The sequence below is a fragment of the Sturnira hondurensis genome, unplaced genomic scaffold, assembly GCF_014824575.4.
Source record: "Sturnira hondurensis isolate 20B ecotype Veracruz unplaced genomic scaffold, ASM1482457v3 Scaffold0001074, whole genome shotgun sequence".
Taxonomy (NCBI): Eukaryota; Metazoa; Chordata; class Mammalia; order Chiroptera; family Phyllostomidae; genus Sturnira; species Sturnira hondurensis.
Window position 1 is genome coordinate 3,872,004 of NW_028073705.1, and position 27,252 is coordinate 3,899,255.

At 42.2% G+C, this 27,252-nt stretch overlaps 1 protein-coding gene across 6 annotated transcripts; it reads right to left on the reverse strand.

Annotated features, from left to right (window-relative positions):
- Positions 1-401: 401 nt before the first annotated feature.
- CNMD (chondromodulin) lies at positions 402-26,288 on the reverse strand. Of its 6 annotated transcripts, none has more exons than XM_037060539.1 (7): positions 26,040-26,288; positions 25,419-25,559; positions 19,870-20,010; positions 13,427-13,540; positions 9,309-9,462; positions 4,513-4,679; positions 402-885 (listed from the first exon to the last, which is right to left on the reverse strand). In XM_037060539.1, the coding sequence occupies exons 1-7, from the start codon at positions 26,109-26,111 to the stop codon at positions 673-675; spliced, it is 1,002 nt and encodes a 333-aa protein (XP_036916434.1). In that variant the 5' UTR covers positions 26,112-26,288; the 3' UTR covers positions 402-672. The 6 variants fall into 6 exon arrangements, with proteins under 6 accessions (XP_036916434.1, XP_036916425.1, XP_036916416.1 ...); XM_037060530.1 differs by having other exon boundaries at positions 25,419-25,562; XM_037060521.1 differs by having other exon boundaries at positions 402-888; positions 26,040-26,286.
- Between the last annotated feature and the right edge of the window lie 964 nt (positions 26,289-27,252).

The window sequence follows — 27,252 nt, forward strand, 5'->3', positions numbered from 1 at the left end:
CCTGGGTTGTGGCCAGGTCCCCAGTATGGGCATGTGAAAGGCAACCACACATTGATGTTTCTCTCCCTCTCTTTCTCCTTCCCTTCTCTCTAAAAAATAAATACATAAATAAAATTTTTTTAAAAAGAATTTCCCATGAGTTCCCACATTGAGTTTAATGTTTACTTTCAGGTAAATTCCATTAAGTGTCCCATTTTACTTTTTTGTTTGTGTTTTTATCTGGGAAATCTGGGAGCACATTTGCAACACTGGGAAGAAAATAAAGGTTAATAACTGAGGAATTCTGTACAAATAACAGAACAACTTAATTAGTGACTTGGTTAAAAAAAAACTAATGTACATGAGATCTTTGAAAATTTGTAAGTTTTCATGTTTATTTCAAAATAGCTTGGGAAGGAGGTCTTATAAGCAGGCCTTATGGGCAAAGCAAATAAAAAATAGCAGGTAGTAAAAGGATTATTACGACATTTTAGACTACCTTTTCAGTACATTTGCACATTCTGGATAAAGTTCTGTAAAGCAATGGAGAAGATTAATCATGTTAAAAGTGTGAAAACATCACTCAGACTGAGTATGAAATACTTTGTGGTTCCTTCAGCATCAAGAGACTTTATACTTTGGTCGTTTCTTGGATTGATTCTTCCTTTCCAGCACCTGGTATATGAAGTGACTTCACACAATGCCCAAGATTCGGGCCACCCACCAACTACATGGCATGATAACTCTGCAGGCTGAACGGCAACCTTGATAATTATAGGGCCATGGATAATAGCCCCCCAGAGGTTCGCAGATCTTATGGCAATGGGTGTAGCTCCGCCTGCATTCTATACAGCAGATTCCTTCATGATCCAGTCTAGGGTCGAATGTCATGCCTTCCCCTTCCTGCTGCTGTGAAATAAAAGAATTATTTGTGTTTTCTCCATAATGAGAATGCTGTAACACATTGTTTTAAAATAAGATCCCGGATGTTTCACTATTATAAGAAATCAGTATTCTTGATTTTTTTCTAAGTTCTCAATCACAGCCTAATTCAGAATTTCTTCTAACATAAAGGAACGTAACACCTACCTAATCTGTCACTGGCAGGAAGGTGAGTATGTGTGTTTTGGGGGTTTTTTTGTTTGTTTTTTAAATATTATGGTGAAGTTTCTCCATGCTTTAAATGAGCCATGGTTACCATTCAATAGTGACTCATCTTGTTTTAAATAGGCAACAAAAGGGAATCATGATTCACAAGTAGCATTTCTGCCTCTGCTAATTTTAAGTCAGTGGCCACTGGTGCCATCCTGTAGTAATGGCTCTCAGGTCTCCTGGGAGCACACTGATCCTCATTGATACAGGCTAACAGGTTGCTATTCTAACTGCACTGGAGTCATTTAGCTTCTGTTATTTGAATGTAAGGGGTCTGTAACACTAAGAAAAAGGCACCATGTAATGTGTAAAAATTCCAGACCTCAAACTACCTTCTAGTTTCTGGGCTCCATAATTAGAGCTACATAAACACAAAATCATATCGATGAAGTAAAAATTACCCACAAAACTATGTTTTTCACCACTGGAGAGATCACAGAACTGGAAGGAACTTGCCAAAACTGTGTCACATTCACCTATGTGGCTTAACTATTTATAGAAGTCTAGGGGTATAGTTTCTGTATTTTTTTAATATGGTATTGAACTGCATCAGAAGCCCTTATTGCTAAGTAAATCCTTTATTCAGTTTAAGCCTCTTTCCTGCAGGTAGCTGGACTTCAGCAGGTGCAGTACCAAACACAGGCTTGAGCAAACTGAGTTTAACAATCCCGGTCACCTTTTCTGGTCTAAAAAAGTTCACTCATTTTTTTTTTTTTTTTTGGAGGGAGATGGTGCTTCTTATTAGGAAAATTTAAAACATACTGGAAGTGAAGAAAATGGTATACTGAACAGCATCTAGATTTGACAATTGCTAACCTTTTGTCAAATTTGCTTGATAAAATTCTGAAATGAATTTTAAAAGAATTGAAGGTACTGTGAGATTTGACCCATAAGTACATTAAAATGTACCTCCAAAACAAGAGAATATTTTCCTACACGACCACACTGCCATTACACACCTAACAAAATTAAGAATTCCTTCATACCACCTGATACAGTGTTTGTTTGGTTTTTGTCATCTCAATATTTACTCTCATATACCGTTATTTTATATTTTCAGACTGCCTTTTTCTTTGCTTATCTCTTGAAATATGTTTATCTGAGACAAAAAAAATAAAACCACCTCATTAATAATCATAGCTGACTCTTTGGGGCAGGGAGAGTCAGCCTGTTGACTGAAACATTTCTTTGTCCAGGGTTCAGCAAACCTTGTTAGGATTATAAAATTGGGAGGAAATTTCAGGTTGTTATTCTAAAATACTTCTTTAAAGAAATATGTGAAAGACTGAGGTCATAGGGAGGTGTTTCTGCTTAAAGGTGAACATGAAGTAAAGGAAAAACATTGATGTAATTGGAGCTTTTAAGAGAATATGGATCACTCAAGTCTGGAAGCCAGGCAGACAAAGTCAGCCTCCCAACGTGTAAAGGGGCTGACGCCTTTACCCCCTGAACCAGATTCAGCTAACCCAACCACCTGGGGAATAAACTGCATTAAATTTTGTTTGCCTATTCAGATTTTATCTCCTTTTTTATTATTTGAGTTTTAGGGCATGAAGTACTGTGGTGTCCAAAATACTCTGATGAGCCTTGGGTTGTTTAAAAACTACTTTTTGCTCTAAATATTTCTAAAATACATTAGTCTAAAATGATAAACTAGAAAATATATTTGCAACACATGCAACAGAATAGACCTGAAGAGGTTACATAGGAAAAAATACACAAATGGCTTATCTGTATATGTAGAGATTCTTGACCATACGCATAATTAAAGACAGGCATGATAAAACAACCAAGAGATAAATTTTATACCCCAAAAAACTGGTAAAGATTTTTTTTAAATTGATAATAAATGAGTCCTTTTATTACTATTTGAAGACATGTAGTTGGTATAATTCCTTGGAAGACAATTTGGTATTCTCTATTAAAACATAAAATTCCTATCTACCTTGACCCAGCAGACTACAAGTCAGTGTTTGTTAGATATTCTATTTCCCCACGTGTACAAGAGGTATAGTGAGCAAATACTAAATACTAATAGCTAACACTGAGCAAATTTGTGGGGACTATGTGCCAAGCACTGTGCTAAGAGCTTTGCCTCATTGACACCTTACCATAACCCTACAAGGCATGTGTGTATAGGTTGTATACTATTAACAGTATTTGTAAACAGGGAAATTTACGTGTCCAACCAAAGTAGAACTAGTTAAGTTTCTGTGCATCTATCCACAGAATGTATTATGATGTGGACATTAAAATGAATGAGGTAGATCTATATAGGAGATATAGAACACTCTTCAAAATACCATACTGAAACTGGGAAGCAAGGTACTGAAGTTTTGTGTGATCTTTTGTGTTAAAACTGTGTGTGCGTGCCCTGGCTGGTGTAGCTCAGTGGATTGAACTTGCACCTGTGAAACAAAGGACCACTGGCTTGATTCCCAGTCAGGGCACATGCCTGGGTTGCAGGCCAGGTCCCCAGTAGGGGGCATGTGAGAGGCAACCACACACTGAGGTTTCTCTCCTTCTCTTTCTCCTTCCCTTCTCTAAAAATAAATGAATAAAATCTTTTAAAAAACTGTGTGTGTGTGTGTGTGTGTGTGTGTGTGTACTTATGCAAAGAAACTGGCCAACTAGCTATTGTTAACAGGTTGCTCTGGGGAGGGCTCTGAGATAGAAGGGAAACTCACTATTCATTGTATATCCTTTTATATTGTTTTTTTCCATTATAACCCTAGTTACAAATAAATACTCATTTTTCTACTTCTACTTCCTGCAAAGTGTAGTAATGGTAAATAATACTTTGTGGAAGATTTGAGATTTGAGAAGTTTTTGGCTTGTTAGTGTCATCCTTCCAGACACTGTTTCTCAATGTTTCAGTCTAAAGTGTTTTATCTGTGTATGACTCTGTCTCCAGACTGGACTGAGAGTCCCTGAGGCCAGAAGTTCCTGCCTGTCACTGTGCACAGGGCCTGGGAAAGCAGGTTCTCAACAAATGTCTGTTGAGGGGATGAATAAAGTGGATATAAAAGGTAGGGGGAAAATACTTTCAAGTACACTCTTGGGAACATTTTAAAATAAATTCCTGACTTGAATTTGTCTTCATAGATTTACCTGTGACTCAAGAAAATGAGAGTACAGAAAACAACTTTGAATAAGGGTTGCAACCAATCAGGATTTTACACTACAGAGGCAATCCTTAAGTGTTCTTATCCACATCTATAAACCCTGCAACAAACAAATGAAGATGTATTTTTTAAATATTGAGTCAATATCTCAGCTGAACTCTAAATGCTCCCTTGGAGCCTCAACTAGAGACACCACCACTTCAGTGTTAGGGCTAATGCATTCATGTGAGCACGTCACACAAACACCAGTACGCACATGGTAAGGGTTGTCTGGGTTGAAGGCTTCCGAGTCCTCTTGGACACTAGGTCTGGTTTTGTTATTTGGTCTTCCAGGGCCTGGGTTGCCCCGTGGTCCACTGTGTGGTTTTCTTGTGGTAGTTGTAACAATTTGAGTTACCAATTCTCTTCTTTCCCTCTGGATTTCTGAAAGAAAAAAAAATACCGCAAGTTAATTCCTTTATTTGAATAATTAAGAAAGTTCTATGTTTATCAGGGTGAAAAGCATAAATAAGGGCACCCAAACACAGACATGACTAGATACCATTTAAATTTGTACTGATGATTTTTGTAATAATAAAGGAGGTTTTAGAGTCTTGGGTTAGTAGTTAAACATACAGATAGCCAGAATTTGATTCTGTAACACTAACTGAGGCAAACATTGTAAGATAGCTGGCAAAAATCCATCCTCAATACCCTGTTTTATTTGCCTGACCCTACTATAGGGGCTGAGAAAGTAAAATACCACTCATTGCCCTAGTGAGATATAGATAGAATATGCTAGTGCAGTTCTGGGAAGGCTTTTGCTTTCTTGGTAAATGGGGACAGATATGGCCTCCTATGTCTTCCTTTCTTGAACGTAGGTGTGATATCTGTGTTACTAGAGCCAAGTTGTGATTAAAAGCGATAGGCACAAGGGTGATGAGCCAGCATGCTATGGAAAGAAAAATGGTAAGCTATAAAGAGATATGATGATATCACTGAGTAGCTGATAATGCCAGAAATGTATCTCCAGATTTCTGGCTATGCGGGAAAAAATTTAAAAATCAAACTGTGTTTGTTGAAACCACTGTTGATCAGATATTGTTACTTACAGTCCTGCGCATTCCTAATAGAGTGACTATACATGTATAACACTTTATAGTTTTCAGGGGATTTAGAAGGATCTTGACTGATTCTTTTAAAAATTCTATGGAGTAGGAAAAGGCAGATACTTTTTAAATAAGGGTATCAGGCTCCAGAAAGACCAAGATCACAGAATGAACAGCAGGCACAGGAGCTGAAGGTAAGCTTCTCTGACTTCCAACTGAGTGCTCTAGCATACCACCCCTCCTCAGGCATCCCACGGCATGACCCGCAGCTACTGAGTAAAACACCACACAGCATGAACTGCATGAACTTGTGTCTCACTGAGCCTCAGTTTGTTCAGCTGTAAAATGGGGATGATAATACTATCTAATTCCCAAAGTAATGAGAGAGTTAATGAGCAATTTGTATGTGTTTAGCATAGTGTCTAATGTACAGCACACAAAGTTATAACTCAAAAGTTAGGTTAAGAAATCTTATTTATGAGAACTTAGATATGCTTTATAGCCATAGATAGCTTCTTGGTTTCTGAAGCATGGTTGGAAAGGCACCAGGGAGACCTGGATTCAAATCTCAGCTCCTCTTCTTTTAACTGAATGACCTCAGAAACTTATTTAATCTCTGTGAACCTTAGTTTCTACATCCATAAAATGGGAATATTAGTAGTTACCCAGATGGTCATTGGTAAAAATTAAATGAGGCCAAAATGTAAAGCTCTAGAACAGGGCCTGGCACACAGCCAGAGCCCAGCAGACATCAGCTCTCGTCCTTCTCTCTGACCTTGTCTAGCTGCCACTCACAGTATCTCTGGTAACACAACTGTGTGACGCTGATGACCTGCCAGCTTCAATATCCAAGGGTAAGGTGGCCAGACTTCCTGGAGTTGGGGGCTTAGAATTAGGTGGTGGGGAGCCAAGCATCCTAAGAGGAGGTTTTATTTTTGAAAATTTATTCTAAAATATGACTACATTTATGAGAGATGGGGAAAATCCCATTCAAAATTTTTATTCTAAATTATACTTGACAGTATTATTTTAGTTTCAGGTATACAACATAGTGATTCAACATTTATATGAGGGGGGACCCAAAAAACCAGAAATTTATTTATAAAAAATTGTGTATTTTTACATGTTTTAACTTCAGTCACCTTCAAAGTACTCTCCATTTGATGCAATACACCTAGTGAGATGCTTTTATCTTGCTCAGAACAGTTTTTGAACACATTGATTTTGATGCCTTTTAAGTGCTTCTGCCATTTTTTCTCTCACCTCTTACACATCAGCAAAATATTTCCCTTTGAGGACTTTCTTCATCAGGAGAAACAAAAATAATTGCTCAGGGTGAGATCCAGTGAATAAGGAGGGTGGAGCATGAGGATCATGCTGTTTTTGGTAAAAAACTGCTGAACACAGACCAATGTGGGCATGTGAGCTCACGAATCACCCATCATGAAATGTGTAAGCATTTTGAAAGAGTCTGCAAAAAGAAAAACTTCACTGAAGCTTAGTGCAGCCTCTCACAACAATGCCAGCTGGCACACTGGTACAGATGGGTTCACCCACTCACCTAGTGAGGGAAGCCTGTACTACAAGCCTGTACTTCTGATGGCCAAGACTTCAGAAGATAAGTTCAGTTTGGGGGTGTCTCCCCTCTTATATCTTACAAAGTGATCTCCACAATAAATCCAGTAATCTTGTCACTGTATGTAGTTAACAAATAAAGTTCCTTATTTTCAGTGTCTCTTGATATTCCATTGCCTGGCTATATCAACATTGATTTAATCCTTTTCAAATCTGGAGGGCACTTAGGTGATTTCCCTTCTCTGGTGTTGGACATAATGTGTGTAATTCTTGTACGGATCTTGTAGTGATTGAATACGATGCGATCATGTCGTTGCGTTGGGAGGGAGCACAGCACATCTGGAATGCAGGGAACGCCCTTTCCCACTGTATGCATGCGATCAGTAATCCTGGCACTACCAGCAGCACTGTCCTCCAACACCCCCCCCCCCTCCTTGCCTTACTGTTATATTACTGTAGCGTCTGTATCTTGCCATGTTAATTTTCTTATTTTGATTTTGTGTTCGTTGCTGTCTCCTGTTGCTATAATGTAAAACATGTGAGGGCTTGGATTATTATCTATTTTGTTCACCAATGCATTCCAAGTGCTTGGAACAAGTAAATGGCACATAATAATTGTTGAATGAGTGAATGATTGAACTCTCTGGGTAATAGGCTTGTCCCCAAATAGGAAGTGCTTAGGGAGAGCAATTATCCATGGTAGCAGAGTTGCAAACTTTTGTCCCTGACTGGAAAAGGTGACAAGGTATTGGAGAAGTAGCTCCTGGGTAGTGGAAAGCAAGAAGGCCTGTTCCATGGGGAGGGAGGTGGGGAACTGAAAGTGAGAACCTTGAAAGCAGCCATAGAATCGTGAGTATCGACCACCCACTGGGCAGCAGGATGGCAACAGCAATTGTCCATTTGGCAGCCCGTTTCCAGCCCCCTGCCCTTGTGACAGACACTGCTCATGGTTTTCTTTCCTACTGAGCCTGCCTGTGACCTCAGGATCCTTCTTAACCCATTCTCTCAGGCAGCCCTGGCCAACAGCAAATAAATTTAATCAAATTTGCTGTGCCTTATTTTAATCAAAATAAGATGGAAAGTAACCATCTTATGTAAGCTCTGGGACAGAATGAGACTTGTGAACTGTAGGAATAAGGCATGGCAAAGTCAGAAGTCTGGGCTTTCCAAGCCTGACAAGGTTTTTAAAAGAAATTGTGATAAAATATACATAAAATTTACCATTTTAACAATTTTCAGGGTATAGTTCAATGGCCTAAAGTACATTCATATTGCTAGATAACCATCTATCTCCAGAATATTTTTCATCTTGCAAAACTGAAACTCTATATCCATTAACAATAACTGCCCATTCCCTCACCCCCAACTCCCGCCTGGCTTTAATGCCTATATATATTTTTTATTTCCATGCTGCTCTCTCTGGGTGTTCAGTAAAATCTTTCAGAAAACATAGCCTACCTCATCTATGCTAGGAGAAAGGCCTATTTTCCACACTTGAGTCAGAGCTACGAAGCGGGCCTTTGGGAGGCCAGGAGGGTGACTGGTGGAAATCAAGAGTGAGAGCAGCCCTGGGGACACGTGGGACCATGGCAAAGAGCCTGGCCTGCAGGGTTCACCTGCCCTTCATCACCAGGAAATAGCTGGAAGGTGTACTCCAACCTAGCTTGGAACCTCAGGGGCCCTCATTTGTTTTCATGGAACTTGGAGGCTGATACTTGAGCCTTGAACTTAAAGAATCTCAATGTATGCCCACAGCAGCTTTTGGTGGTCCCATACTTCTAGGTTTGAACATAATAAAGATTTGGCAGTATCATAACTTTTTACTCCCTTGATTCTGTGCTTTAGGAATGAAAAAAAAAGTAAAATTGGAAAGTGGAAACAACTGAGATGAAGCAGTAGAGCAGAAAAAAGTGGGAGTATCATCAATAAAACCGGTAGGTACTGCAGTAGCTTCTGACTCCCCGGCCTGCTTCCTTCCCGACAACTTTGGTGGCCATCATTCTCCTTTCTGATCTCTCATGCCAGTTACTGAGACACTGCGCCACTGTGCCCTGCATCCTCATTCATTTCCTGTGTCACAGCTCAGGCCTGTGGACGGGCTCCCAGGAACCTCATGTGGACAGAGAAAATACCAAGCATCATTAAGAGAAGTTACATGTTATCTTGGCTGGTGTGGCTCAGTGAATTGAGCACTGGACAGCAAAGCAAATGGTCACTGGTTTGATTCCCAGTCAGGGCACATGCCTGGGTTGCAGGCCAGTTCCCAAGTTGGGGGTGTGCGAGAGGCAACCACACATTGATGTTTCTCTTTCTCCTTCTCTTTCTCCCGCACTTCCCCTCTCTGTAAAAATAAATAAATGAAATCTTTATTAAAAAAGAGAGAATTTACCTTTTGGATATGTTGGTTTAAGCCAGAAAATAGGAAGGCCACCACAGAGTTCTATGACTTTAGAGCTCAAGAAGCTGCTGTCCTTCAGGGGCTGGTCTCCAGCCACCCAGATGAGAGAGTTTTCTTCATACTTTACAGGCATGATCTTGCCTTCCTGTAAGTGAAGATGAAATGCACTGAGCAAGAAGGTAGTGGGATACACTGTGTATTAAGATTCATGTGTGGGTAAAAGATTCCTCTGCTTTGTAAAACTTAACGAAAATTCTGTGTATATGCATATGTGCCCCCCTACGCACACACTTGAAGGTTCTGATCTCCTCTCTTTGTAGCTCTCTTCACAACACGCAGCACCTGCTCCTCACACCTGCCTTGGGAGAGCTGGGATGTGAGAATATGAGTGTCCTGAGTAGAAGTGAAAATTACTTGATACCAACTTTGAGCTTTAGGTTAATGTGATATTTTTGATCAAAGATGTTTTTGAGCAAAAGCAATTGAATGGCCCTGGAATCATACAAAGGATAGAGGAGCTCTCCATTTGAAGTGAAAATCCTTTGGGGTTTTATACTGAACAATGGAAAAAGCAAGTGATTGGTTTTTTAATGTCTTCAGTTCAAAGTATTATTTAACATAAACCATTTCTACATTTCCCAGCTATCACAAAACATATTTCAGATGTTCTTTGCATCAAGCACACCACTGAGATTTCAAAGCTAAACGCTGAATTTTCTTTTGCAGCGTGATGCTGAGAATGGTTTGATAACCCAGGAGACAAATTTATTTTGCCAGGTTGTTCCTTTCACGTATTTATTAGTTTGCAATAGTTTGGAGAAATTAAAATGTTTTCTTTTTATTTTTAGCTAAAAGCAGTACTTCATTTATGCTTCCTCCCCCCGGCTTACGGCTGCATTAGAACAACTCAACGTTATTGGAGAAGCGAGCACTCAGGTAACCCAGTTATTTATCTTAAATTAAATGGCTCCATCCAGGAAATGAATGCTGTTTGGGTATAATAGCTTTTTAAAGTTATACAAAACTGATGAAAAATGTATAAGAGCAAGCAGTGCATAAATCTGCCCCATCATAATCTAAAGTGTATGGGGATAGAGTGGGGTGATAGGGATAATGCCTATCTATGCATCCTGAGAGCTAGGAATGTTAACAAGCTTGTGGCACATACTTTCAGTTGCCTACCTAATCTTGTTTCTCCCTCCCTTTCCTTGCAGCACAATCCCGCTTTTGTTTGAGGCAGCAAAGCACCCGGTCCCAGGAGAGACGCTTGCTTTCTCAGACTCTCCAGAAGCTATGAGTGCCTGTGTGACCAGTTTTAGACATGAGGTCCATGCTGAAGGGCATTGGGGAGCTGAGAAGTTTTCTGCCTTTGTTCGAATGTATCAAAGGGAAGTCATGGTTGGCCCTGCTCAGCCTCTTCCCGACTTCCTTACTTGAATGTATGGTTGACCTTAGAAGTTGGAAAAAAAGGCCAAAAAAGTCAGAGATGCTGCAAACGGAGCAAATGCCTGTAGCTGTCTACCTCCACCTTGCTTACTGTAGAGAAAACAGAGCCTTATTTGTTTTGGTCACTCTGAAAGTAGTTTTCTGTTACTGACAGCCATACACATTCTTGATTCACACACACATAGTGTCTGAATGGGGTTTTGTCCATCAGAGGGCCCACCATGTACAATACAAACAACTGAACCCCAAGAAAAATCATCCACTCCTATGGGCCAGGAAAAGAATCAGATGCAGACAAAGATTTAAATACAAACTATTCATCACAGGGAATTATTTCATTTAAATGCAAACTATTCACCACAGGGAACTATTTCTGTATTCAAAAAATTATTTTGAATCATTATTTTAATTGGTGAAAATTTAAGATACCTGAGTATTCAAGAACAACTTTTAAAATTATAATCATATGATGACATATAATACACCCATTCTAATCTACATTTTAGAAGAACTAAAGTTAAATGAAAATGAGGAGGTACAATACAAAAATTCAGTTATGAAAAGAATATCATGCACACTTACACATGAAGAAAATTCACCAAAATGTTAACATTAGCTACCTGTGGATTATGCAATTGTGAGTGATTTTCTTCTCTGTTCTTTTATGTATTTCCCAAATTTTCTACAATGACAAACTACTGTTTTTAAAAATGAGAAAAATGTGTTTTTAAATTTGTTTTTAAGAAACCCATAATATGTACTGCAAACATATGATTAGCTCTTGGTCAGCTCCGATTGGGGAGTTGGTGCCTGAGGAAGGCAGCAGAGAACGGGTTCCCTGTCTCCTTGCAGGGGTGATGTCAAGAATTACATCTCACCAACAGCTTTATAACTGAAACTGAGCGATATGACTAAAAAAGAAATGGTGATGCAGTAAGAACAGGTCAAAGGTCAGGACAAAGGAGGTCTGGGTCTCCTTGTTACGCTCTGTACTGCGGGTTCACAGTGAGAAAGCGTGGCTTTCTGTTCTGAAGGGCACAGCTCCTGAGGAGCAGACTGGAACAGGATCAGCGGAGAATGACTGGAGCCATGAAGGTCCGGAACCTTCTCACAGGACAAATGGCTGGGGAAACTGGGAACAGGGAAGAAAGTACACCAGTTTGTTTTTAGCTTTTGTTTTGTTTTGTGTTTTGAAATACTTCCCACTGCTGCTCCCATGAGGGCAAACAATCAGGCAGTTTCCAGGCACCTTTGCTTACCTTTATTTTTCCTCATTTGTCTTGAGGGAGCTGATGCTGGCTTTGCCTCCCTCTCAGGGAGACTGGAGGGACCAGAGGTGATCATAATAAAATTAATAATTGTAGCAGCAGCCATCTACTCATTATCTAGCAGGTTCCAGAGCCATGGGGACAATAAGTATACCCCTAGTTTGTAGATGACAAAGCTGAGGCTCACAGAGTTGAAGCCATATCCACCACCAGTGTCAGAGCTGGAATTTGAACCTACATTTTTCTGACTCCAAAGTCCATTTTCTTTATACCAGCCACTGCCGCAACTCAGATGGAAGACAATAATGAGTATGACCATTTTGTAAACCCTAAAGTATCAAATAAATGTAAGATATTATTGTTAAATGGGTCTTTAGAACTCTATGTGCAGTTCTTAAAATAAATGTTTATAAAATCAAGCTCAAAGGTGAGTTATTAATAATAAATGGGAGAATTATACTTTTTTTAAAAACTCACAAATTTGACACATAGGAAAAAAATTTGATATATGTTGAGTAGCTAGCTTCATTGGGTTGAACTTGAACCAATGGGAAAACATTGTAGAGAAGGAGTCACCTCAGCTCAATGTAGGGCAGAACATTTACAACTACTTCCCATGAAGTTGTTGGACACACAGGTAAGGGAGCAAGATGCCCTGTGGCAACTTTCCGGCAGAGGCTGGGTACAAAGCTGTCGGGGATTTTCAGGAGAAATTCTCACANTGTTTATAAAATCAAGCTCAAAGGTGAGTTATTAATAATAAATGGGAGAATTATACTTTTTTTAAAAACTCACAAATTTGACACATAGGAAAAAAATTTGATATATGTTGAGTAGCTAGCTTCATTGGGTTGAACTTGAACCAATGGGAAAACATTGTAGAGAGGGAGTCACCTCAGCTCAATGTAGGGCAGAACATTTACAACTACTTCCCATGAAGTTGTTGGACACACAGGTAAGGGAGCAAGATGCCCTGTGGCAACTTTCCAGCAGAGGCTGGGTACAAAGCTGTCGGGGATTTTCAGGAGAAATTCTCACACTAAGTGGGACTGAGGCTTAGCACTCTCCCCAGACCTCTCTGACTCAAAGTCCTTTATGTTGTCCTCATCACTGATCAGGGAGTTCCCTGTCCTCAGGCAAATATAGGCCATGTGAGACCAAGCCCCTTTAAGTACTTTAAAATATGGTTTTCCAAAATATTTAAATACGTTACATCATGTAAGAATGATCTTTTACTTAACAACCAGAAGGGCCAAAATAGTTTAAATTCCTTTAGCAGAGAAGAACTAGAATTTATGTTCCAGTCTCAAACATGTTCAGGAACTGGAGACAGAAAGGGCTGTGCCTCCAAACATCTGCCACCCCCCTCGCTGTCTGGAGCCTGCCAGTACCCACCAGTTCGGCAGCGATGCTCTGCTTGGCAATGGTGTCCACCTCAGGAACACGAGTCTTCATTTGTGCTTTGATGTAGCACTTTTCTCCTCCAGCAAAACGAATTCCTGTGATACCCTGGGAAATGAAATAAATGTTCATCCATCCATTTATCCATTCATTCATTTCTTCAGTGTGTTGAGTATCTACTGCAAGCCAGGAACTATTCCAGGTACTGGGTGTAGGGATGAACAAAATAGATGGAATCTGCCATCCCGGAGCACAACTTTTAGCGTTATTAACCAAATATTAAAAATTAAGATAAAGTCAGGTGGTGTTAACTGCTGTGGAGAACATAAGTCAGAGAGGGAGATGGGAATGAGCAGGGACAGTGCTGTTGTCATTGTGGTCAGGGGAGGCCTCTGCCAGGGGTGGCATTTGAGCTGTGACGAAGTGTGTTAACTGCTCCATCTCTCCCTCAAGCTCAGGTGGAAGGCCACCACATCTGTGCAGCTCTCTCTGACCATCCGGGTAAGGGGGCTCCTTTTCCTCTGACATCCGTAAGACCCCTCCCCCCAAAATCTCTATCCCTCCTTGAGCTCTTAGTTCTCAGTACCTGGCTGGCAGCACCTTGTGAATGTTAGCTCAGTTATGAGCTTCCCGAGACCACTAACCGATTTTTTTATTTTTGGTGACCCCACAAAGATTCTCAAACAATGTTGGTCCAGTGAATTAATTCCATAAATTCAGATGTTTCCTAAATTACCAAGCCGAGTAAATTGTAAAGCTTTCTATAACACCAGGAGCTGAACTTTGCTCCAAGGCCTTACCCAAGCAAGGACTTGGGTAATTTGTTTATGTCCCCTGTGAGAAGGAAAGTGTGTCCTCTCTCATCCACCTCTCTCATCTTCGAGGGGATGCTCAGCCTCAGGCTCCAGCCTTGGGTGACAGAGAGCCCAGTGCTGATTCTGCCCCCAGAGCCCGTCAAGCATGGCAGTGCATTCTGGCCCCAGAGGGTCGATGTTCACCCTGCTGGTTAGCATCATGGCTAGTGAGTGGCCAAAACAGTGTTAAAGGTCTACACATTTTATGCCATAATAAGGTACAAATCTGGACATCTCAACTTGTCAATATTTTGTTGAGTTGAGACAAATGTCAGGAAGCTAAGAACCTATTCCAATACCAATGCCGAGGAGTGGGGAAAGAAAAGCATTTAGAAATCCAGGGGTTCTGGCTCGGGACTCAGGCATCTTAAATGAAGAAACAAGTAGGGTGTAGATCATGCGTGAGAATATTCATGGAAAGTTATACCATCTCAGCATCTTATAAGCAGGTAGGTGACAGACAGGAGAACAGAGACGGAAAGGCTCATTCTTCCCGAAGCTCCTCGTGGGTCTGCCTTGTGGCCTAATTGGTTGTGCATATACATGTGACATGTTTCACTTATTTCTCCCAGCGCCACCTCTCACCCAGAGAGAGGTGGTGGCATTATGCTCACTTTACAGAGGCAACTGTAGAGGTTTCCTACTCACTGCACCAAAGTCACCTGGAAGGAATTTAAAAACACAGATGCCGGGGCCTCTCCCCAAAGATTCCCAGGTGAGTGGCCCGGAGAGGTGCCCAGACACTGTTATGCTTAAAAGCTGCCATGTATTTATAATGTGCAGCCAGTCTGCGGACCACCAGTTTCGGGGGAAAGGAACTCATTCAGGGTAATGAAGTTTTAAATGACTAAAACAGTCTGCTATAGACCAAAGGTTCAAGTCCTCCCCAAGTTCATATGTGTTTCAACATATGTGGTGATATTTGGACGTGGTGTCTTTGGGAGGTGATTAAGTCATAAGGATAAAGCCCACGTGAATGGAATTAGTGCCCTTACAAAAGGGATCCCAGAGAGCTCTTCTGTCCCCTGTGTTATGTGAGGACACAGTGAGAAGAGATAGCCCTCTGTGAATGAGGAAGCGGGCTCTTCTAGTCACCTGCTCTGCCATGGCCTTCATCTTGGACTTTCGGGCTTCCAGAACTATGAGAAACAAATTTCTGTTTAGAAGTCATCTAGTCTATGGTAATTTGCTACAGCAGCTTGACTGAACCAAGACACAGCCTTTAGATTCAAGTTTCTTCTATCCCAGTGGCTCACACTTTCCCTTGCATCAAATGCACCAGGAAGGCTTGTTCAATGAAACACAGTGTTGGGCCCAACCCTCAGGGTTTCTGATTCAGTGGGTCTGGAGTGAGGGCTCAACTGCATTTCTAACAAGCTCTTAGGTGATGCTGTTGCTGCTGGTCTAAGGAATACACTCTGACGACCACTGCCCTCTATGGGGCTATGTCCTGAAGCTCTATGCTCTTATTCTGCATGTAAATCTAGGGCTTATGGTTTGAAAAATAGACGGCATGGATGGGAGATTATTGCCCCACTATGTGTTCTATTCTTTTACTTCAAATCCTCATGTCCTTTGAATGTGAGATGCAAGGGAGGAAACACCATATAACCATTACTATATCCCCAAAGGAGAGACTTGACTCTATTGAAGGATTCACAGCCTGGACTGTGAATCGAGTATTGAGTTAGTTCTGACTGTCTGCACGGTGTAAAGAGGACTGGAACACCCTATCACTGAGTCCTGTGGGAAGGAATTCCCACATAATAACCACCATGTCCAGCTACAAATCCATATCAAGCAGCCAGATATATTAAGAGATTAAACAAAGGGAACAAAAAGCAGAAGAATGTCAAGCAAATCTTTTGTTTTTATAAACAAATTAGGCCTTGGAAGCTGGTGATAATGAAATTTGCTCACAAAGATAATGAGTGAAGAGTCCAATGACCTAAGATTCTTTTAAGAGTTAGGTAATCTCATTTTAGCCACATATTTTTTCTTTCTAGGGGATCTCATGTATTTCTGGGGCTTAAACCAGAAGTTCCCAAGAAGGGTAAGGGGTCCTACCCCCAAGGGGGCACTACAGAAATCTTCGAGGGAGTTTCTGTTGTCATAAATATTGGTGGCTCTCCTGATCTTTATTGGTCATCCTAAAGGCCATCCTAAAGCATCCCAAGGATGCTCATCCCAATTAGCCTGGGAAGATCCTGAAGAACTAAGAGCCTTGGGTCCTGGGTGAAAAACCTGATTGGAAGTACCTATGCCTAGAACCTAACACGGTTTCACACAAAAACACAAAGTGATTTTTGGCATAGTTTTAATGTACAATGATTTTCCTAGGAAGGCAATTACCGTGAAAATGGAAAGACAATGGCACTTTTGTTCACCGTCTGAAAAATTACTTGGTATATAATTTGCCAACACACACTTAGGTTTGTCTGTATTTTCAGCTGTGCCACTGACAGTGACTCAACCTTGGGAGCAAAAATATAATTTTCATTTTATTTTTCCTTTATGTTATAGTCAGGGGCCATATTGAGTTTTGAAATCAATAACCCACCTATTAGGTAGGTTATGCTATCTTTTATTCCCCTCTTGCTTTTTAAATAAAAAAATTCAAATATACACACAGTTGGAAGGATAGTATAGTGAATACCCATATATACCCACAGTTTGTTCTATTTTGATTTTTAACCAAGATTTTTGTTATATAAAGGGGTCATCAGGTCTGAGAGGACTGGTATAAACCAACAACACTGGTGCTTTCCAGGGTATAACTTTCCAGAATGTAATTCATACACTATGAACAAACCCAGGTTTTGTACTCCTCGGGGTACTGACAAAGTCTCCTTAACCCAACTCTTGTCAGGCTCCTCTGAATCCTCTTGTCAACCAGGCCCTGACCTTGTGCTCTGTCTTGGCCCACTTCTTCCACATTTGCAAGAATCCTCCTGAGTCAGCTTGGTCTGACCACCCTCCATAGCTGATCACGCTGGCCCACCTTCCCTTAGCAGAAATCCTGCTAAGTCAGTTTAGCAAAGAACTGCTCTACCTCTTAGTAATTTTCCAGCCCCCGTCTGGCTATAAATCCCCATTTTTTTATCGTATTCCACGTTGAACCCAATTTCTTTCCTTTACTACAAAACCCCACTGCAATAGCTCTTCTTGAATAAAACCTGCCTTACCTTCTTTAACAAGTGTCCTGAATCATTTTTCTTTAACAATGTAGAGCCTGGAGCCCTTTGTTCAGTGTTATTCCCTCTCAGAATGTTCTTTTTTCCATCAGTTCTACTAACATCTTGGTGGGGTCCTAGGTTAGCAGGGGAGACTGTTTACTTACAATTCAGAAGCTTTTCTAATCTGCTCCCACCTGCATGCCCATCCTCCCCCCCACCTTCAACCACGTGGGGCTACTTGTAACTCCAGGGCAGGCCTGCGAATTTGTATTCAGTGTTCTTCCCTGGGCCTGAGAAAGCCCCGCCCCTACTTTTCTGCAGGGTGAAATCCCAATTCTTCAAGACCTGATTCAGCTGTCACCCCCTCTGTAAAACCTGCTCCAACTCCCTATTCAGCAGCAAGGGCCTCCCTCAGTGGTCCACAGCACCCTGTCCACACCCCATCAGTGCGTGTCCTGGCTGACCCGAGCCGCTTCTGTGTGGACGTCTGCCCCCTGGACTGGACTGGGAGGTCCTTCAGGTGGGGAGCAAGTGTGTCAGCCATCTTTGCATCCCCCCTGCTATCACCATCCCTTGTACACATTAGGCCCTAATAAATACTTCTTGAATTTGGTTTAAAATATAAGGGAATTTATGCAGTTATCATAGTGGCAGATTCATGTGTTTTCAAAGTCCAGGCTTGTTTAAACCCATAACAGGTTCTATCCATAAGAAAGATCCACCAGTTCTGACTTAGAGAAATGTGGAAGTTATCAAAGAGAATTGATCAGTTTATAAAATATCTGTGGCCCTTTTGGCTTAGGAGAACAAAACACAATCAATACCATTATTAGAACTGAATGATTATAAAACAGATATATAGGCTTGGAATTAAAATACTTTAAAACTATATTTATTCATCTGTGTAGCTACTTTTGCATATCTTGGTATTTTGGCACATCATAGGCATTCAATTTTGTTTTGTATTGAATGATACGTGAGCGGGAGTCATGTTTTATAATTTTATATTGAGAAGTACAAAGAAAACTTATTTTACCTCAATTTGCATCCTGCAGTAAAAACTTTTAATAGGTCCAGAGAAATCGTCCTTATGCATTGACCAGAACCATCTGCAAAGCAATGACTAACTGAAATGCAGCTGGGCACGTACAGGGCCACAGAGCCGGTCTCCAGGGTGGAGCCCACTCTGAACACACTCCGTAGTCAGTCCTCCTCCTCATCGAATAATGCCCACCGTCATCATGGCTCTAACGTTAGGATCTGTTCCGTATTTAAAGGGTCTATGAGGTGTATCAACACGGGGGTTCTCTCATTCAAATGAGAAGCCTCTCTAGTTTTTCTCATCAATTGAAAGAAGATGGGTCATGAGATGTTTGTGGGCCAATAAATGCTCAGAAAGACATTATTTTCAAGTGCCTTTTTCTCATTATGAAGGCTCACCTACTCCAGCTACAGGTTTAACGGGAGAGCACAAATAGTGATACCTCTTGCTTACCTTAGAACATGAGAGAGAAGAAAATATTTATGTTGACCAACAGGAAAGTAGGCCTGCAGTGGCATTTTGTTTGCTGATGTACATTGAAGCATGGATGCTTAGCTTAATGTCTCAAATTGGCTGTAAACTGAATTTTTGAAACCAAACATGTTTACCTTTTTCAAAGGAGACTAGAATGTACCCACAATAGGCAGTAGTCAGAAAACATATGCTGTAATGGGGGGTTTCCTCACGCTAATTGTCTAGGTTAAATGAGAAACCTAAAACATTGAGAAAAGTATATAAATAGGTGCTAACACTATTTGATGAGATTATTAGACCATTCAAATCCCCCTCCTCTCTGTAAATTCAAAAAATGACTTTGCAGCTCTCTCAGGTAGTTTGAGTATTTTATTCGTTGTGTTGTGGAAAGCTGTGCGAAAGAAACAGCTCTTTCGTGTCTTTCTGCCAAGACTTCACATGGTTCCAAGAGCCTGTTCTTTTCAATGCCAAGGTGTTGTTTTTCTCATTTTGAAAATATTAAAAACAGCCCCAGCTGGTGTAGCTCAGTTGACTGAGCATGAACCTGTGAACCAAAGGATCATGGATCAATTCCCAGTTGGGGCACATGCCTGGGTTGCAGGCCAGTTCCCAGCAGGGAACGCATGAAAGGCAACCATACATTGACATTTCTCTCCCTCTCTCCTTCCCTTCCCCTCTAAAGATAAATTAAAAAAAGAAAATATTAAAAACAAAGAGTGATCCTTTCTCAGAGAGAATCTGCTGCATGACATATGTGCGGCAGTGGCGCTGTGATTGGCCAAAAAAACAGTTACCATTTGGATATGAGTGAGAGATGCTGCTTCTCTTTGAATTAGAAAAGTCTCCCAGGCTTGCCTGGTTAGACTCTCTAAATGCAGGAAATATACTTACATTCTGGAAATCATTAATTTCAATGGCTTCTTCAGCTCCACTTCCCATTTTAAAGGTCTCCAAGTTGTTCCCAGCATCTATTTCCATGGACGCATCTTGTAGTTTCCCATTGATACTCATGGTGTAATGGACATTGTAAATCTGGAAGTGAACATAAGAGTAGTGATGCTTTCCTCGTAGAGCAACTCAAGGATTATCTTTCAACATGCAGAGTATAAGGTAACTTTCATATTTGTCAGAGGTACACTGAGTCATTCTTGAGGTTAATATATTGTTATATGAGAACTTCATCTATGTACCAGTCACTTAATACAATGATTTCTTTAGAAGTACCTCAAAAAATAAAAGTAAAACATTTGGTATTCTCTGACAGTAATTCAAATAGCTCAGTTATTCTTAATCTTGGCTGTGTGTAGAAGCATCTGAGTGGAATCTTCAGCTACCATGCCTGGGTTTTCAGTCAAATTAGAACATACAGGTTTGGAGCTTGAGTATAAATCTTTCTCTTTTTTTAAAAGACAATCCTTCCCTGGCTGGTGTGGCTCAGTGGACTGAGTGCCAGCCTGAAAACCAAAGGGTCACAGGTTAGATTCCCAATCAGGGCACATGCCTGGGTTGTGGGCCAGGTCCCAGTAGAGGGTGTGCAAGAGGCAATTGATCCCTGTATATCTTGCACATTGATGTTTCTCTCCCTTTCTTTCTTCCTTTCTTTCCTTCTCTCTAAAAATAAGTAAATACATTTTTTTTTAAAAAAGGACACTTCTGCCCTGGCTGGTGTAGCTCAGTGGATTGAACACGGGCCTGCAAACCAGACGATCGTGGTTCGATTCCCAGTCAGGGCACATGCCTGGGTTGCATGCCAGTTCCTGGCAGGGAACAGTTCCCAGCAGGGGATGCACGAGAAGCAACCATACATTGATGTTTCTCTTTCTCTCTCCTTCCCTTCCCCTCTAAAAATAAATAAAAAATATTTTTTAAAAATAAAAAGGACACTTCTACTATGCAGCTGGAGTTGAGCCCTGTTGATGGATAAGTGGAAATGGATGAGGCAGAGGGTTAACTGAACAAGTCTGCAGAGGCACCTGGATTTGAAAGGTTTAAAAAACCTTTTGGCTAAGATTTGGCATGAATGTGGTATACAGTAAGGACTGCAGACAGGGCTGGGATTTGCCTGACATAGAGCAGCATTTGCAGAAAGCAAGGTCAATGTGCACATCTGTTTCAGCTTAAAATGGGAGTTACTCAGTTTAATGACTCTGTGGGGCCGGCATGGGGTTGTAGGGCATTTGTTATGAGACGTGTAGGGTCAGGAGGGAGGGAAGCTTGGTACTGTAGGAGGGCATGGGTCCAGGAATCAGAAAGACAGGTGGCCGTACTGCTTGTCCCTGGGTCCTAGGAGTGGCCTTGAGTATAAAATGAAGAAGTTGGACCTCAGAGGTGATTTTCCATTTATGTCTTTAAAGACAGAGGTGGCCCAGAGGTGAAGGTGAGAGAACAGGTGAGACTGTGAGTCTCTTTTCTCCCATCCACCTACAATCTAAGCAGAGTGGCTCGGCTTCTGTGTTACGTATTGGATTTCTGAGTAAAATCTTAAGAAACATTCCTCCATTAAATACATTTTCTTAAAAAGTTTAGCACTAAATTAGATGGTCTAAAGCATTCTCTTGGTTTAGACATTTTGTTGGTACTCTGGTTCACAAACTTGTCCGCTCCTTGCTCCTGCTCAGTGTACTGCTGCCCTGCTAGAACCTCCTCTGACTGTGGAATATAGGAGGGCTTCTTTCTTATTTTTCTGACCTAGACGCATATATATCTTACATATTGTATATTTCATATGATACATAATATATACATTCTATAAAGGGGAAAGAATGGGAACTGATGAAAGACATTTACTCCTTAGTGTCAGGACAGTAGGTCAGAACCACAAATAGCTCAGTTTCCATTCAAGTCTGATTTCCTTCCTCATTATGAAGAATGCAACATGGATACACACTGGATAAGGATCTGTAGTTACTGGATCATTACTTGCAGAAAACTCATTATTATAAGACCCAGAGGGCATGCCTTTATTTCTTTAGTGGAGATGGAGAAATGGCTTTGCTAGCCAGCACCCTTTCAGACCTCAGCCTTCCTTCAGCGGAACAGAAGATGGCATGCCAGCTCAGCTCAACCATGTGTCGGGTGCTGCTCCGTCTCTCCTGCCGAATGAACTTCGGTTTCTGCACCGCACCGTCTCCCGAGCTAGGCTGAGCCTCAGGTCCACTTCCAGGGGTTCTGATTTAGAGCTGGAGCTGAGCCCACCAACCTGGTTTGTGACACAGGTGGTCTGTACGATCAGCCCAGCTTGGGAAGTCTGTTTTCTTTGGCTGAGCCAGTGCTTTCTGCAGGTGAGGTTCAGAGAGCAGCCTCTGTTTTGTCCCTGTGCTCCCTAAGCACCGCCTATTCACATGGGCAATTACGACCATCACCACCGGGAACTTGGCAGACAACACCAAGTGAGTTCCTGCTGGCTCAGATCCTTCACTCAGGCCACAAGAGGCTCCTAAGCTGTGAAAGCTTATGAAAGCATAAACTTTCACAACTGAAGCAACGAGAAATTTAAGAAATGAATGGTTCCCATTTTTTTGGCAGGTCTAAAGCAGACAGGATGCTGACTCTAGGAGAATGGCTTATGATCCCAGTTTCACTTTCCTTCACCACCGACCTGTTGTCACACTTCTACTATGCAGCTGGAGTTGAGCCCTGTTGATGGATAAGTGGAAATGGATGAGGCAGAGCTTCTTCCGCCTGGCAGAAGCTCCCTGACTATGTGCAGGCATTGCATCCTTTCTACTGTAGCTCTATGCTGTCTTTTATAAGCAGTGCACAGCCTGCATGGGTAGCAGTGGGAGGTCTGCACCCTCCTGAAGTGATGAGGGCAGTGGTGGTAAACAGAATGAAATGATTTCCAAAGTATGAGCCCTGAGCTCAGAAGGAGGCTGGGCTGATGGAGCAGTAATCACATTATTTCCTCTAAAATGATGGAGCTGCTGGCACCTAAGGCTATTTCTATCCAAGTACAGTGAAGTTATTTGCCAAAATTCTGCTCAATATGGTGCCTTTTACAACCAAGGATATTTGCTAATGAGTTTCTAATAAAGCCTGGATTCTCTAAGATTAATTACATAATGTTTAGGGCACATCTAGAAAAATCAGTCTGAGAAGAAAGGCCCCCAGCAATGATTTCACCCCGTACCCCACAGGAGAGGCTGCCAGTTACCTCATATTGGTGAGAATCTTCCATATTTCAATGCCTTATTCCATGTGCAATAATGTGGCTAAAACGTGGCCTCAGTACTTGAGCCCAGTCACTCATCCCCAATTATTAGTACTTGGGCATCTCATAGTCCTCCAGCTGACTTCCAGTAAACCTGTCCTCAGGGGATTCACCCACATGGCAGGGGTAGGAGGTGAATTACAGCTGGTTCAGTCAATATAGAGGAGCTGAGCCTCGGATAACTGCCAAAGAGTGGGTAGTTCATTTGGCTGGGAATGCCTTTCTGTTTGACAGAGACTTACCTGCTTTGATTATGTTTTGTTTGGGCTACTCAGACTTGTGTTCAGGGAAAGCAGACCTGTGTATGTGCCGGGCATATGTGGTGCCGAATTTGCTCTATTTGGTATTTTATGATTTGTTTTACATGCTTAAGTAATATGGGTCAGCATTGAATATTTTGGAAGTTAAAAAAACAAACTATCACAGTTTTCTTCATTCTTCTTATATAGGAAATAGCAATAACTTTGATTGTTGGCAATAAAATGTGACTCACTATTCCTCCACATTCTTAGAATTTAATACTGCTTTCTTGAACCAGTTAACTAACCATCTTGTGGGAAAGTAAAAGATGTGAAAAAAGAAAGCCTGGCTATTCAGAATGATATTTCAGTCCCTCTTTTTAGAAGCTTGTCAATTAACTGTATTTGCCTTGAATAATTAAATGCCAAAGGGTATTCATTTTAATATATATCATGACCCAAATCTTTACCCACCTCCCCCAAAAATAGCAAGGCTATTTTTATACCCAAGTGACTTGTAGTGCTGAGGTTTTGTCATCTAAAAGATAGCATTCACATTCTCTTACCATACAATTTCCCAAGGGATGACAATCTAAACCCTGCTATTAATGGAGATGTAGATATTGAAATTGCCCCCATGTTCAGTTACTGCTTTCAAATATGAGCATCTGGCCCAGCTTCCATATTTAAAATACAAATATATTAAGGCACTGTTCAAATATACACAAAATACTGTGCAATTTTGATCTTACATATCAGTGCTTGTAAATTTGATATAGTTTCTACAACAGATTCAACCCTAAATGGCATGCTTATCTACATTAAGCATTTGAGTTAAAAATACAAATTAGGCAGTGACTGCAGAGGACGTTATGTGTAAAATGGCTGAATTGCTTTCAGCACCATTTTCTCTAAGCACTGGCATTCGTTCATGCTTTGAATTTCATGCGGGGGGCCGGGCAGGAAACAGCAGTCACAGATCCTCTGAGGATAATGATTAGGAAACAGCTCTTTGTGTGTATCCCAGAGATGGAATTCTTTTCCATTAGTCCAAATAAGGTCTTGCCAGGCCTAACAATGGTCATCAAGATAAAAAGCCCCCCTCCCTCTTCCATAGGTGAACAAAATTCAGAGTATTTACAGAACACACTGGAATCCTGCCCAGTCAGGTTAGAAGCACCTTCTATACTCCTTGAGGGCTCATTGAGCTTTACAATAAATAGTTGCAAAGAAAGAAAGTAGGACAGCAGTTAGAGAAACATTTACCATTAAATCACATGTGACTCGGCCAGGAGGGGTTTTTAAAGAGAGTTCTCACTTTTAAGGAGGTTATCCCCTCCCCACCTCTTAGAACAGGAGAAAAAAGAGCATTAACAAATAGGTCACATGAGAAAAAATAAGCAAACAAAAACTCCTGGAAGGTATCTAAAAGTATCTAAACTCCCAACACTGGGTCTAGATACTTTTTCACCATCTTTGTCCCAGGTTGTTAAATTCACAGCCTTTCTCAGCCAAGAGAAGCCTTAGAGTTCATTTAGTTCCATTTCTTCTCCGAGAATGAGTAAACTGAAGCTAGAGAGATGACATGCCTTACCGACCACATAACTGCTCAGGGGAAGCACGCGGCTGAGATCTGCAGGAAAGTGCTTTCCTTGAACCCTCCACTGCATTTTCCCTCTACTTTTCTACTCTACGTTTTAATACTGTCCCTTAAAACTCTGACTTGCTTTTCTACAAAGTGTCCTGTGAACCAAAAGCAGCGCAGTGGAGGGGGAAGGAAGAAGGCACAAAGTGCCCATAGAGGCCCCCAAAGGAAGCAGATGCTGGGGCAGAAATGCCCGCCAGCAGCCCAGAATGGCCCCCGAGCGCGCGGTCTAGCGCTCTGGCTCCACCTAGCGGGCAATATGCGAGTGACAGGGAGGACCACACACACCAGGTGAGCCTCTGGGTCCTGCGTACCTCACGGCCCTGTGCAACCTCCCTGGACTTACCTGATTGTCACTCCCCTTCCAGAAGTAGAAGGTCCCGATGGCCCCGAAGAGCAGCAGCATTGCCCCTGAAATGAGGACCACAGCTCCGACCTTCAGCAGCCGTGTGGGGCTGGAGGGCTTCACGGTCACTGTGGCGTACGCCTGCTGGAGGGGAAGGGAGGGGGCAGGTCAGGTCTGCGCCGCCCGTACTCCCTAATCCTTGTGCAGTACCCCAGGGACTAGGGGTGGGGGTGGGAAAGGCTCGCCCTGAGCTCCTCTGGGCTCCCCCTTTCTCCAAGCTCCATCTCGCGGGTCCCTGGCACTCAGGCGTGGATGTACTTTTCATGGTGCAGGGCCATCGCCCGGTTGATCTGCACTCCCCGCCGGCCACAGGATGCCCCCTTCTGACTCCCTTTCCAACATGCCATTCGCACCTGTCTGTGGATCTGGTGGCTCCTGCACACGATCACAGGTGGGGCGTCACCCTCCACATTTGGGTGCCTGATTTGCTCTCACCTCCCACATTCGGTGGCACAAATTCCTGATGCTGGAGAGTGGATCCAGACCCTTACTTGAATGAAGCCTGAGCCCTGCGTGTGCACCAGCCCTGCAGCTGGACTGGGGATCCCAGGCAGTACTCACCCGGGGACTGCAAAGCTCGACGTCGTCAGGCCCTATCAAGGCGATAGGAACTTTGTCAGAGGTCTCTGTCATGGCTGCGGCCAAAGGAGCAAGACTCTGGGAGGCTCCGTGGACGCCGTAGGTTGTCTTGCTGCCCCGACGTGCAGGGCTTTTCAACTCCTCACAAGCCCTTACACACTGTGCCCTGCCCCGCCTGGGCCGGCCCAGCGGTCCCCACCCCTTCCAGAGCCTCACTTCTCTCCTCCCTTTCCTCTCCAGCCCAGCGCAGCAGTGTGAGCTTGTCCTACACTCAGGACACACCTTCTCTCTTTTTGTCTACTGACCACCAGCAGCATTGCCCCTGGAATGGCCAGACCACCTGATAAAAACATCCTAGTAAACCCAAATGTGTCACCGGGGTGTGGGCCGCGGTGAGGTGGGTGGGTAGACCAGGATGCTGACTCCTGCGACCCCAAGAAATGCTAAATTGCCAGGACTCTTTCTACAATCCAAGGATCTCTTACAGTGTCAGAGGACTCTGCTGTGGCACCTGGCTGGAGGCCCATAGGAAATGGGCAGTTTCTTTCCTGAGGAGCTGGTGGAACAGGACAGGGAGGAGAACAGGACCATCTAGGTGGACAGGGACAATGGCCAAAATTTGTCAGGTTTACATCAGCCTGGAACTCCTGACAGCCCCTGGGACTAGAGCATCGTAGAGATGGCCCCTTGCCACCAGTTTTTCTAGGAGTTTTAGGAAGAGGGTATAGCGACAGCGAAATTGAAAGCCAAGCGGAAAGGCCTGGAGGGAAGGAGCTGGGGAGACCAGAATAAGAATGCATTCTGGTTGGTCGGCAAACTTAAACAAACAACAGTGGTAGCTCCCAACACCCCGACACTGATGTGTCCAAAAGAATAACTAGAACACACACATATTTACATCTACATTTTTAAGTTGTTCTGGATGGATAAATAATAATCAAATTGACATGAGGCAGATTAACAGGAAAGTAACCAAGTTTTTTATGTATGTGTCTGTGGGGTTTCCATAAGAACACTAGACCCAAAGACAGATGGGTCAGCTGAGGCTAATCTGCCATCTTGAGCTAAAGAGGTATGCGTGGGGTGGTGGCTGGTGGGGATGGTGTATTGGTTTATGACTTCAAAGGGCAGGAAGGGAATTCACATGAAGATGGAAAGTTAAATATTTGTAAACACACGTTTGCTGTGCCATCTT